We start from the raw sequence: 13563 nt of genomic DNA, 5'->3' as shown, positions 1-13563 counted from the left end.
GCAGTAAAAGTTATATACCTTCCCTGCCCGTGTTTGCTAGACCACGTGTCTGTGGTCAGATGTATCTTGGCACCGACACTGTGTGCCAGAGATGCATTCACTTGCCGCTGAACATAGCCATATAGCTCTGGGATGCTTTTCTGCGAGAAATATTTCCTTCCTGGTACCTTCCATAGTGTTACAATGGCCACAAATTTTCGAAAGGCTTCTGAGTCCACCAGTTTATATAGCAGTAGTTGGCGGGCTATCAGTTCCGACAAGCCAGCTGTCAACCGTTGGGTAAGAGGGTTATCCAAAGTCATCATTTTTTACGCTCTAACATTTGGGCCACGGAAGCCTGCCTTTTTCTAGAAAATCGTGAGGACGGCATGATGGAAGGTAGATTGGAGGACAATTGTGAGTCGGAAGGAGAAGAGGCTGGACGGTGAGATCCTGGAGTGTGGCTTTGTGGGTTCTAACGGCGTTGCTCCCACTGGGCTCGGTGATGGGAGTCCATCACCCTTTCACACAGGCGGACCATTCAGAATCCGCCTGTCCGTTTTTTTTTTTGGCGGATCTGAGCGGTCCCCCCATGCATGTCTATGGGGCATCGGATGTCAGCGGAGACATGTCCGCTGACATCCGATCCATCAAATCTGGACGGATGGAAACCCTTATTTTTCATCTGTCCAGCGGATCGTTCCTAGGTGAGTGTTAGGTTAACCGCGACTTATGCGTTGACTGCAAAGGCTCCAGCATCAGGGAACGCCTAGACCGACAGGTGTCTGACTACATCGGGTTAACGGCCAATGTGGACGCTCTGAGAAGTGATGAACCCCTGGACTACTGGGTGGGCAGGCTTGACCTCTGGCCAGAGCTTGCACAATCTGCAATGGAATTGTTGGCTTGCCCCTCGTCCAGTGTCCTGTCTGAAAGGACGTTCCACGCAGCAGGGGGGATCGTGACCGATAAGCTCACTCCTCTAGCTCACAACAGTGTTGACTACCTCACATTTCTAAAAATGAATGAGGCATGGATCTCTGAGGAATTCATCACATGTGAATGTTTGATTACAATTCCTCATGACAGGCCACAAATATCCACCACCCCCCATAACAATTCATGGTCCCTGTCTTCTGTAAATACAGTGGCATAAAAGGCCTTTTATGCCCGTTGAATGCCTACTTTCTACAGTCTGTCTCAGCTCCACACAGCAACCTCTCCCTACACTGACAAAAGACTTTTGTGGACCTATTAGCTAGCGACTTGTGTCACTATACAGTCTGTTCCTGCGCCACACAGCAACCTCCAGCCACAGAATACAACACCTGTGAGCTAATTTTTGGGGCCTGTACTGGCCGACACTTCCGTATCCTGTGTATGCCTAACGTACCTCCAGCCACAGAATACAAAGTTCTTTGCTGTCAGGTGAACGCCTGTTGGCTAATTTTTGGGGCCTGTACTGGCCGACACTTCTTTATCCTGTGAATGCCTAATTTTTCAGACTGGCATTGAAAATCAATGGGTCTGTTAAAGTTGCGCTAAATTGTGGAATGGATGCGGACCCATTTTACAGACGTGTAAATGTACCCTATATGTATTTGACATATATTTACCGGCTGCTGTCAGTTCTGGTTGATTTAAATAAAAATTATTTTGGCTGAAAAAAAAAAAAACATTTTTATGGCAACTTTAACAATAGTAATACTTCTGGTATGTCAGTGTCCATGTTGTGGGACTATGTGTGCACAGCTAGTAAGTATTTTGTTGCTGCAAATATGACCTGGAGGTTTTTAATGTTCGCCTGCCATTAAAGTGAATGGGGTCCACCACGAACTTGCGGTTCGTGAACATTTGAGAAAGTTTGCGGATCGCATTCGCGAACCGCCCTGTCCGATGTTCTTCCACCACTACATACTATATCATACATAGACTTACTTTTCAGTAAACCAACATTTCTTTATTAAAAATCCTTTTTTTTTTTTTTTTTTTTTTTAATTGGTCCTATGTAATATTCTAATTTTCAGAGATACTTCATTTTCAGTTTTCTGTAGCTGTAGGCCATAATCATCAAAATTAAAAGAAACACTTGCTTAAAATATATCACTCTGTGTATAATGCATCTATATAAAATATATGAATTTCACTTTTGAATTAAATTACTGAAATACATTTTTGATAAAGTAATTTTGTGAGATGTACCTGTGTACCTGTATACACACAAATACATACAGTAAATACATATAAATGGTAAAAAACGTCAGTTCTTTACATTCACTCTTGACTGCCAGGTACTGCACTGTAGGGGAAGACAAAGAGCAGAGCACACACTTGGCAAGACAACTCTCCCTTCCTTTCACTTTGCATTCACTGTTTGACTGAACTCTGGAAGTAGTAATTTACAGTTTGGCTTGGGATTGGGAGTTTGGTCTCATGTGACAGCCTTTCTCTACCCAAGTGCCGCAGAACCCCGGTTGAAAAAGGTTGGTCTAGGGTCCTGACACCATTATGACCAAAGCAGGGTCCATAGCCCTACATTTGATGTGATGACGCAGAGGACAGTCCACTGCCAGAGTGGGGAAAGCAGAGGATCGAATAAGCCAAACTGATTCTCCTCTTCCCTAGACAAACTTAGCGATTTAACCCTTGCAGTGCGGGCACAGCCCTACTGCAAGGTATTTTTTTAGTTGCTCAGAGCTGAGCTTAAAGACTGGTAAGATTCTCAACCGTGTTATTGGTGTAGCACGCTACAAGGTAGGTGCTAGGTAAAGTGTAGTAGGCCTTGACTGCTTATCAGCAGGGCCATGATTTTCAGCTAGGTTGTCATGGTTCCCAGGTGTGGCTGTTGAGGCTGGGGAGTCTCCCCACTGTTCTCAATGAGGGTTCTCATTGGGCAGTGGAGGGAACCCGGCCAATGGCTCACCCAGGCTTGTATCTATCCCAGAAGGGCAGATTATGCCGCACAGCATTCTGGGAGGGGGTATAATTTTGAGGGGAGCACATGACGTAGCGTCTTTGGCGGGAAGCAGAGTCCCAGGAGGGAGAGTATGGCTGTCTTTCCTCCTGTCAAGAGGAATCGGGTGTCCCTGAGGGGACAGAGGGCTGAGTTGAGCTGCAGAGAGGATCCGGTGTGCCGAGGACCAGCGAAGCGGAGAGGGGTTGAGTTTCAGGAAAGCATTCCCGAGTCGTGAGTACTGCAAACTGCCACTGGGGGTCTGCCTAGTGAGAGGGGACCACTCCGGAGAAGGTCAGAGGGATCCGGGAGCTAGCTAGCAGGTGCAGGAAGAGAAAAAGGGGGTGCCAGTGTTGACCCTGAAGAGTAAAGGGGTTGCCAGTGGTTGGGCCCTGAAGTATTCAGTGTACAGTGGAAGTGTACAGTGTTGAGAGTTGCAGCAATGTTACTAAACGCTACCTCAGTCAGGAAGGACTGGAGGGAGCAGTGTCGAGGACTTTTGAGCTAACCAGAGTGTCAGAAGTCAGTCTTCAGTACAGTACGAGCAAGTCAGTGATTTCAAGCGCCAGCAAGCGTTGGTGGACATTCAGCCAGCGTCAAGTCAGAGCTGAAAGGCATTTTTCAGTGTCCTGATTTGTACCTAGTTGAGGCAGAGGAGTATCCCACTCATTCCCTTCTCCCATCCCCATATAAAAAAAAACAAAACAAAGCAAAGATGCCGGACTGTTCATTGTCTCAGATCTCACACTGGGGCATTCAGCTTAAATGGACTGTTAATGTTACCAGTGACCATGGTAGACCCACGTCAGGCCAATGCCTGGAAATTCTGCTACATTGGCATTACGCAGACGAATGAAAGTATCCACTTTCATACACAGCATTAGTACAGGTGATGTCTTATTGCCCCATCTGCTCATCAAAAAAGGGGAGTTACAACTAGTAGTGTCACTCTAGTGCAGTGATGGTGAACCTTGGCACCCCAGATGTTTTGGAACTACATTTCCCATGATGCTCATGCACTCTGCAGTGTAGTTGAGCATCATGGGGAATGTAGTTCTAAAACATCTGGGGTGCCAAGGTTCACCATCCCTGCTCTAGTGTTTCAATATTAGGTGTATATTATAATAATTTTAATGTTTAGCATTAACTTTTGTTAACTCTGAAGTATTTAGGGCTTCTTATGGAATCTTTAGATTTTTTTTTTGTGCTGGCAAAATGGTCCCTTTATATGACTGGTTTTCTTGTTTTTTGTATTTGTTAATCCTTTGGATGGTCATCGTGTGTTTTTAGTACAACTGTAAAGCACTGCAAATTGTTGGTTCTTTATAAAAAAAATAATGATCTTTGTTCTGCAGGTTGTGTAGTGAAGGAGAATCTTGCCTGTTATATTATTCAACAGACAATTCCAGAATATACCATAAGGAGGAGGCAAAGTTCATTGAAATAGATGCTGAGGTAACACAGTACAACAAAGTGTTTGTATGATGTCTTTAATCACAGACTGATAATAATAATTCTATCACACAATATGTGCTACTGCAACAAGCAGGTCATTTCACTTATGCTGGCCATACACTAGCCAAAAAATCGTTCAAACTCATTTTCGAAAAATGAACACTCGGCCATGAGAGCAGATGATCGTGCCATCATCTAATGACCGAATTTTGAACGGTAAAGCGTTCAATGGCCATAAATGAATCCGTTTTTTGTTAATTTTGTCACATATGCCTAGTGCATACAGTTTGGGGCGAGAAACACATTAACCTTTCAATTTATCGTTTGTTCGGCAGAATTTTCCAAACTGTTCCTTAGATTTTTCAGCTCTGAAAAGTTAAAACTGATTTCTCTATCGCTCATTGACAGACGTAGTCTTCTTGATTCTCAAGAGCTGGGTTATGTTGTCTCCGCAGGAGTAGGACTAGGCAGAAAGACAAAACGTTCTGGCTCCACCTTAGGGGCAGTCCCTGAGGGTATATCCTCCCTCTCTCTGCTACAGGGAATCAGTTTTTTTCTGTCTAGTCAGGAGTAAGGACCTAAGCTCCTTGCTGGGATCTTTTTGGTCCTGGCAAGATTTTTTCTTTAGAAGAAATATTTCTCTATCGCTCATTGACAGACGTAGTCTTCTTGATTCTCAAGAGCTGGGTTATGTTGTCTCCGCAGGAGTAGGACTAGGCAGAAAGACAAAACGTTCTGGCTCCACCCTAGGGGCAGTCCCTGAGGGTATATCCTCCCTCTCTCTGCTACAGGGAATCAGTTTTTTTCTGTCTAGTCAGGAGTAAGGACCTAAGTTCCTTGCTGGGATCTTTTGGTCCTGGCAAGACTTTTTTTCTTTAAGAAAAAGACATTTTTTAGGCTAAGGTGGTTTCAAAGTTTCATTGATTAAGGACAGTGTATTGTCCTTCCTATGTCCTTAGCCCAATCATCCTCGAGAATTTGCATGGCATTCCTTGGATGTAGTTCGGGCGATCAGGATATACTTGAATACTACGGATTCAATTTGTAAGACGGATTCACTGTTTGTGATCACGGATGGCCCTAAGAAGGGGTTGCCTGTTCTGCTGCGACCATCTTTAGATGGATCAGACAGACGGTGGTATAGGCTTATTTTATCTAAGGGTCGGGATCCCCCGTTCCCTGTTAAGGCGCATTCTACTCGGGCGCTTAGAGTTTCCTGGACCTTCCGCCATCAGGCGTCAGTGGTTCAGGTTTTCAAGGCGACTGTTTAGTAGTCGGTTCATACCTTTACAATATTGTATAAGGTTTATGTGATGGCATCGTCAGATGCCTCTTCTGGCTGCAAGGTTCCTGCAGGCCACTGTTTGAGGAGACTGTTGGTCTACCTCGAGGATTTGTGGGGTAGGTCTCATCTGTTTACTCGATGAGTCCTTTGATACTTCTGGTTGGCTCCGGTTGGGCCTTCTAGATTGGATTTTGATTCTGTCAATCCCACCCCTCATTTTGTGGCACTGCTTCTGGATGTCCCAGCTCTTGAGAATCAAGAAGACTACGTCTGTCAATGAGCGATAGAGAAAAATGGATTTTTGTAAGATCTTACCGTAAAATCCTTTTCTCTTAAGCTCATTGACAGACGTAGTACCCGCCCCTCTATCATTGAGTTGGGTTGGGTTAAATTCTCTGTACTGCTTTAAAACAGAACTGATTCCCTGTAGCAGAGAGAGGGAGGATATACCCTCAGGGACTGCCCCTAGGGTGGAGCCAGAACGTTTTGTCTTTCTGCCTAGTCCTACTCCTGCGGAGACAACATAACCCAGCTCTTGAGAATCAAGAAGACTACGTCTGTCAATGAGCTTAAGAGAAAAGGATTTTACGGTAAGATCTTACAAAAATCCATTTTTTTTAGGTAGTTTTTTTCTCCAGTGTTTTTCCTGTGAGATCTTCAAGCAAAAAACGCCGGACTGGGCGACACTAGTGGTCACCCCAGCCGGCCTACGAGCGCGCGCAGACCATTGCATTGCGCTTGGTCGGCCTCGACACATTCAAGTAAGTATGCGGGGCCGGGCGACGGGCTGGATGTTGAGATCCAGTGGTCACCCCGGTTTCTGCCTACGAGCGCGTGCAGACCAGAGCTCCGCGCTGGGTCGGCCGCGACGGAGTCCCAGTGGAGGGACTGACCTTGCGAGTTAAAAGTCTCGCTTGGACGCCAGGAACCTGAGAGTCGAGGCGTCCGGAGTGGTCCACAAACCCCCACCCCGGTGGAGAGGGTATTGTGAAGAGAGGGTGCCTGTCGGTTCGGTATGGTGAGTAAACGTTCCCTTTTTTCTTTCCTCGTTATGAGGCAGTATGAATTATGGGCCCCTCCATACATGGTCAGTATATATCTGACACTAAAAGTCCCCCTTGTAAATACAGTATGTGTTTGTGGGAAGTGGACTTGGTTTGAGAGCTAACACTCTACCCAGCAGACTGTAGCATTACAGCAGACATAGGAGGTATAATCCTACCTTATTTGTAGTGTATCTCCTGTAGATCTATCTATCGCCACTCAGCAGAGATGCAGGTGGATGTGCTGGGAAAAACGTTTTCGGCGGTCCGCCGCCATTTTGCCGTAGACCAGGTGCATGCATGTCCTCAGGTCACGCCGGCCGCCATGTTTTTGGAGTCTAATGTCTCCTATATGGGGGCGGCCATGTTTCATGAGCCCAGCTACCTCGTGGAGAGCTGGGAACGCCGGAAGGCGTACACAGGGGGCGGAGCCACGTCCTTCTACCCGGGAAAAAGCAACAGCTCCTTCCAGTCTGTAAAGACAGACGCTGACTGCAGTTGGTTGGAAACTTCACTGCATCGGTTGGTGAGCCTTGGGGGTCCCTCTCTCTCTCTGTGGGATCGAGAAGCAGGTACTCTGAGGGGCGCTATTGCGCTAGGGGGAGACACATAAAAAAAAAAAAAAAGAGGTATTTTTTATTTAAAAAAAAAAAAAAAAAAAGTTTTTTTTGTGTTTTCTGGCAAAGGTGTCCTGAATTATCATGGACCCTGCCACTCATGTATCTCCTCCGGATCCCCTCGAGGGGTCTGCGGGATCCTCCAGCACCCGACTGACGATTAAATCATTGTCCGCTATTATGGAAGCTTGTGTCCCGGGTGGAAGTGGCTTGTCAGGGACAGGGCGCAAGTAAGCGACCCCCGCCTAACCCCTTATTATCTGAAACCTCGGATTCAGACTCTGAGCCTATTTCTGCAGTTGCAGGTACTTCATCTGGTATTGGTGTCTCGTGTACTGTCTTTTCAGACAGTGAGGAGGATGTTTCGGCATCAGCCATAGCCAGAGAGGAAGCGTTGGTAAACGCACTCATGGTATCTGTTCAAGAGACCTTAAGATTACAGGGTATTCCGTCAGAAATAGCTGAAACTGAAATCCCTTTTGGGACTAAAAACGCATCTAGTGGCGAAGGTTTTTTCCATTGCCCAAATGTTTTGGCAATCCAATCAAAGAAGAATGGAGTCTGCCAAAACGCATTTCTACTATTTCTAAACGCATTAACAGGCGTTATCCTCATTAAGAAATGGACAGAACCACCTGTGGTGGATTCACCAATTGCTAGATTGAATAAAGCCACGGTTATTCCTCTAGAAGACGCTCCGTCTTTTAAAGATCCAGTGGATCGCAAGATAGAAGCTATGTCTCGCACCATGTTTGCCTTGATTGGATCAGCTTTCAGACCAATAATTGCTATTGGTCTGGTTTCGCAGGCTGTAACTGTATGGACCAAGTGGTCACGCCGGGACCTAGAAGAGGTCCCTCAGGCGGTATCAGATTTGTTGGAACAGATGATACAGGGGTTACAGTTTGTGTGTGATGCGGCGTTAGACGCCACTTCATTATTGGCGCGAGCATCTGTCTCAGCGGTGGTTCTCAAGCGTACACTGTGGCTAAAAGGTTGGTTAGCCGACCAAGGTTCCAAAAAAGCATTGGCTAATTTCCCCTTTTTAGGAGAGCGTCTATTTGGAGCCAACTTAGATGAGATCATTAAGGATCTCACGGGTGGAAAGAGCACCTTTTTACCGCAAAATTTTAAAGGTAAAGGAACTCGTCAAAGACGAGGGCCTTCTTTTTCTGCTCACAAGAGGTTTTTTTCGTCCCGCGGGTGAAAAAATTAAGTCCTCCAAAGCTCCTGCAGGAGGCGTCAGGGGTCGTTGGTCGGGCAAGCAAAAGCCCGCCCCCTCTAGACCTGAAGATAAACCGTCCAAAGCCTGAAGGTGCGCCCCCCACCCATAACTGGGGTGGGGGGACGTCTTCGCCGGTTCCCGGATCCATGGCTTTCCAGAATCCCGGACAGATGGGTTTGCGAAGTCATAAGGTCAGGGTACAAGATCGAGCTTCGATCTCTCCCACCGGCGCGATTCTTCCCTTCCAATAGCCGACTATCCCCGGATCGTTTAGACGATCTGTGGAGAGCAGTCACAGATTTACTACAACAAGGAGTGGTAGTCCACGTTCCTTGGACAGAACGCTTTCAGGGGTTTTTATTCAAACCTATTTACAATACTCAGGAAAGAGGGCAAAGTGCGTCCAATTCTGGACTTAAGGGCACTCAATTCTTTTGTCTACATAAGAAGATTCAGAATGGAGTCCATTCGCACAGTAGCAGCCTTTCTGCATCCAGGGGATGTCCTAGCGTCCATAGACATCTAGGACACATATCTTCACATTCCCATTTTCGCAGGACATCAGCGGTTTCTACGTTTTTCCGTAGAAGAGAACCACTATCAGTTTGTGGCGTTACCTCTCGGTCTCGCCACGGCTCCGCGGGTCTTCACGAAGGTGTTGGCCCCAATGTTGGCACTTCTGCGCCAAAGAGGCATATCGATTCTAGGTTACCTAGACGATCTTCTGCTTCATGCAGAGTCTCCTCAGACCTTGCTACAAAACATAGAAATTACTATGATTTCTTTACAGGAATTCGGGTGGCTGGTGAACCAGCAAAAGTCATTTCTGGTTCCCACCCAGAGGCTCGAATATCTGGGTCTAATTCTAGACACAGTCAGGACAAGAGTTTTTTCTTCCGGTAGGGAAACTCCGAAAGATTCAATCAGCAGTCCACCAACAGCTGGTCTTCCCTTCGGACTTGCATGAGGGGTCTGGGGTTGATGGTGGCTTCCTTCGAAGCAGTCCCATTTGCCCAGTCCCATACCCGAATTCTTCAGCAAGAGATTCCTCTCAGATGGAATCGGAATCCGGAATCCCTGGACAATCAGATCCGATTGAGCAAACAGACCAGAGAGTCTCTGGTCTGGTGGCTTCGGTCTCCGATGCTCAGCCAGGGAAAGTCATTTCTGCCAATATATTGGACGACAGTGACCACGGATGCCAGTCTATCCGGATGGGGAGGAATTCTCGGTCAGTTATCTGTCCAGGGACTTTGGTCCCCGGAAGAATCCAGGTTACCGATTAAATGTATTGGAACTGAGAGCGATCAGACTTTGTCTGATTCACTGGACCGAGCAGCTCCAGGGCAGCCCGGTTCGGATCCAGTCGGACAACGCCACGGCCGTGGCTTATGTCAATCACCAGGGGGGCACCAAGAGTGTCCGAGCGGCCAAAGAAGTGGCTTGCATTCTTCGCTGGGCGGAACGATTTGTTCCAGCAATCTCTGCGGTGTTCATTCCGGGGGTGGAGAATTGGCAGGCAGATTATCTCAGCCGTCAGACTCTGGATCAGGGGGAATGGTCCCTCCATCCAGACGTTTTCCACCAGTTGTGCCTACGATGGGGCACCCCGGATATGGATCTGTTGGCATCTCGATTCAACAGGAAAGTTCAGAGATTCGTGGCTCGCTCCCGCGATCCTCTAGCAGAAACCGCAGACGCACTGATCGCCCCGTGGGGGCAATACCAGCTAATGTATGCCTTCCCTCCTCTTGGGTTACTGCCAAGACTTCTTCGCAAGATAGAGGAGGAAGGAATTCCAGTAATCCTGGCAGCTCCGGACTGGCCTCGTCGAGCTTGTTACGCCGACTTGGTCAGACTGATGGCGGACGTCCCGTGGAGACTTCCTCTCAGGGAGGATCTACTGTCTCAGGGACCGATCTTCCATCCTGCTTTACGATCGCTGGTTTTAAACGGCCTGGTTATTGAGACCCAGGTGCTGAAGGACAAGGGATTGTCAGCTTCAGTTATTCCTACTCTAGTTAAAACAAGGAAAGCGACTTCCAGAAAGATTATCATCGTACATGGAAGTCTTATATTGTGTGATGTGAATCCCTTGGGTTCCATCTACATCTTTATTCGGTAGTCCGAATATTGGCTTTCTGCAACAGGGAGTTGAGCAGAAGCTGGCCTTGAGTGTTATCAAGGGTCTGGTTTCAGCATTTGCTATCTTCTTTCAGAAGCTTTTGTCTACTCATTCCTTGGTGCGGAATTTCATCCAGGGGGTGCGACACCTGGCTCTGCCAGTGCACGCGCCGTTACCATCCTGGGATCTTAATTTGGTGCTGTCGGTTCTTCAGACACCTCCCTTTGAAAATATCAGGGAGATTCCCTTGCCTACTTTATCCCAGAAGGTGGTCTTCTTGGTGGCTATCACTTCTGCACGCAGGGCGTCAGAACTGGCTGCATTATACTGTTGTTCCCCAGATCTGGTGGTTCATAGGGATAAGGTTGTTCTTCATCCGAATCCATCCTTCCTTCTAAGGTGGTTTCAAAGTTTCATTGAATAAGGACAGTGTATTGTCCTTCCTATGTCCTTAGCCCAATCATCCTCGAGAATTTGCATGGCATTCCTTGGATGTAGTTCGGGCGATCAGGATATACTTGAATACTACGGATTCAATTTGTAAGACGGATTCACTGTTTGTGATCACGGATGGCCCTAAGAAGGGGTTGCCTGTTCTGCTGCGACCATCTTTAGATGGATCAGACAGACGGTGGTATAGGCTTATTTTATCTAAGGGTCGGGATCCCCCGTTCCCTGTTAAGGCGCATTCTACTCGGGCGCTTAGAGTTTCCTGGACCTTCCGCCATCAGGCGTCAGTGGTTCAGGTTTTCAAGGCGACTGTTTAGTAGTCGGTTCATACCTTTACAATATTGTATAAGGTTTATGTGATGGCATCGTCAGATGCCTCTTCTGGCTGCAAGGTTCCTGCAGGCCACTGTTTGAGGAGACTGTTGGTCTACCTCGAGGATTTGTGGGGTAGGTCTCATCTGTTTACTCGATGAGTCCTTTGATACTTCTGGTTGGCTCCGGTTGGGCCTTCTAGATTGGATTTTGATTCTGTCAATCCCACCCCTCATTTTGTGGCACTGCTTCTGGATGTCCCAGCTCTTGAGAATCAAGAAGACTACGTCTGTCAATGAGCGATAGAGAAAAATGGATTTTTGTAAGATCTTACCGTAAAATCCTTTTCTCTTAAGCTCATTGACAGACGTAGTACCCGCCCCTCTATCATTGAGTTGGGTTGGGTTAAATTCTCTGTACTGCTTTAAAACAGAACTGATTCCCTGTAGCAGAGAGAGGGAGGATATACCCTCAGGGACTGCCCCTAAGGTGGAGCCAGAACGTTTTGTCTTTCTGCCTAGTCCTACTCCTGCGGAGACAACATAACCCAGCTCTTGAGAATCAAGAAGACTACGTCTGTCAATGAGCTTAAGAGAAAAGGATTTTACGGTAAGATCTTACAAAAATCCATTTTTTCTCTCTGTGCCCATTAACTGGACGAAAACCAAACGAATGGACCAAATGACAGATTTTCGAACAATTTTTCGGCTAGTGTATGGCCAGCATTAGTAAATCACTTTTATTTTGTATTCAATTCAGTATTTTATTATTGTTTTGTTAATTATCTTTGTAACGTTTACCGTGAAACACTTTTGAACTGATGTACCATATTTCCTTTTTATTAAATAGATACATTTGTAGATTAGCCAGAATAACCATTTCTATATTTTATTAAAGCAGCAATCCTCCTTGATTGGCAATGGCTGAAATTAAAGAAAACCTGTACGAAGGGAAATAGGCTGCCATTGCTTTCCTCATATCTTGAAAATTTAACTTGGCTTTTAAGACCAAATATAACTTTAATGTACAGTACAGGGCACAGGCTAAGTATTCATAGACTCTGGATGATATCTTCAGGTGACTGAAACCCCACCCCAATCCGTGAGTTTTTTGCTAGTGTTCTTAGTTGAAGGGCCTCTTCTCGGGCCTCTTCTTTCTTAATGCGGTTGTAAACCCCTACATATGCCCAGTGAAGTGACTGACCTCAAGTGATGCACAAAGAATAAACAAATACTCCTACATATGTTGTACCTGTTTATCTGCAGTGTTCTCTTCTCTACAGCCATTCAAAGTCCAGGACTAATAGAGCTTGTCTGAGCTGTCAGAAAAAGGGGGCGGGGAACTCAAATTACAGTCGATGGAGCTCAGTAGGGAGAGCTCTGAGAGCGAATTGATGGGACGGAACATTCACACACACCCCCCCCCCCCCCTTCACACAGGAACGTAGCTGAGGCTGTCAATCAGCTGGAGCTCCCTACCCTGTCCCTTTTTTTTCTTTTGGTGTCAGGAAAACTTTTCAGAAGTGACTTATGTCGATAGCAGAGGAATAAAGCAGTAGACAGAAATGTCACTTAGTGCTCTTTCTTGAGACAAGTATACACTATAGAGGGGAATGCTTTGTTTACATTTCATGTCTGAGGTTTACAAACACTTCATTGAGAAATCACTCTTAGCTTAAAAAATTTATAATTTTCTTTTCCGCTTCTTTATTGAACTTATTATAACAATAGAAGCAGTTAATCTAGATCAGTGAAACCTCAGTAAAACAGGATGATTCACGCTCAGATTGCTGCATTCTCTTCCTCGGACACAATTACTTTATTTCCCCAACCTACTCCGTGGTTACCCTACAGAGCAATGCCTTCAATCTAGCAATGGCCAAAACCAGAAGAAAGGGAGCCAGGCTTCCCATGCACCTGGTCCCGCCATTAAATTTTAACACTATCTCAGGCCTGAAACAAACAACCTACCTGACTAAATGCAGTGCACCTTCACACTTTGCCCAAGCTTCAGCTTTTAAGCCTTTTCTTTTCTCAATGAAGGGGTGCCTTCATAAGAGCGTGTGTTTTGGGGTAGCGGCGTCTGCTACAGTTTACCTCTGCCTGGCTCACAAATGTCT

The 13563-nt window shown here is 46.3% G+C and overlaps 1 protein-coding gene across 2 annotated transcripts in view; it reads left to right on the top strand.

Moving 5' to 3' along the window:
• RIOX1 (ribosomal oxygenase 1) overlaps positions 1 to 13563 on the top strand; it is a 320376-nt gene that overhangs the window by 292397 nt on the left and 14416 nt on the right. The window contains exon 13 of one of the 2 annotated variants that reach the window (XM_082251939.1): positions 4288 to 4387. The exons of the other annotated variant lie outside the window; for it this stretch is intronic. Coding sequence (XP_082108065.1) covers positions 4288 to 4387 — 100 coding nt within the window. The remainder of the gene's footprint in view (positions 1 to 4287; positions 4388 to 13563) is intronic. 2 annotated transcript variants of the gene reach the window in all.

Source organism: Pelophylax lessonae (genome assembly GCF_965119305.1).
Source record: "Pelophylax lessonae genome assembly, chromosome: 3".
Classification (NCBI taxonomy): domain Eukaryota; kingdom Metazoa; phylum Chordata; class Amphibia; order Anura; family Ranidae; genus Pelophylax; species Pelophylax lessonae.
The sequence above is the reverse complement of the archived record's forward strand: the minus strand, read 5'-3'. Positions and strand labels throughout refer to the sequence as shown.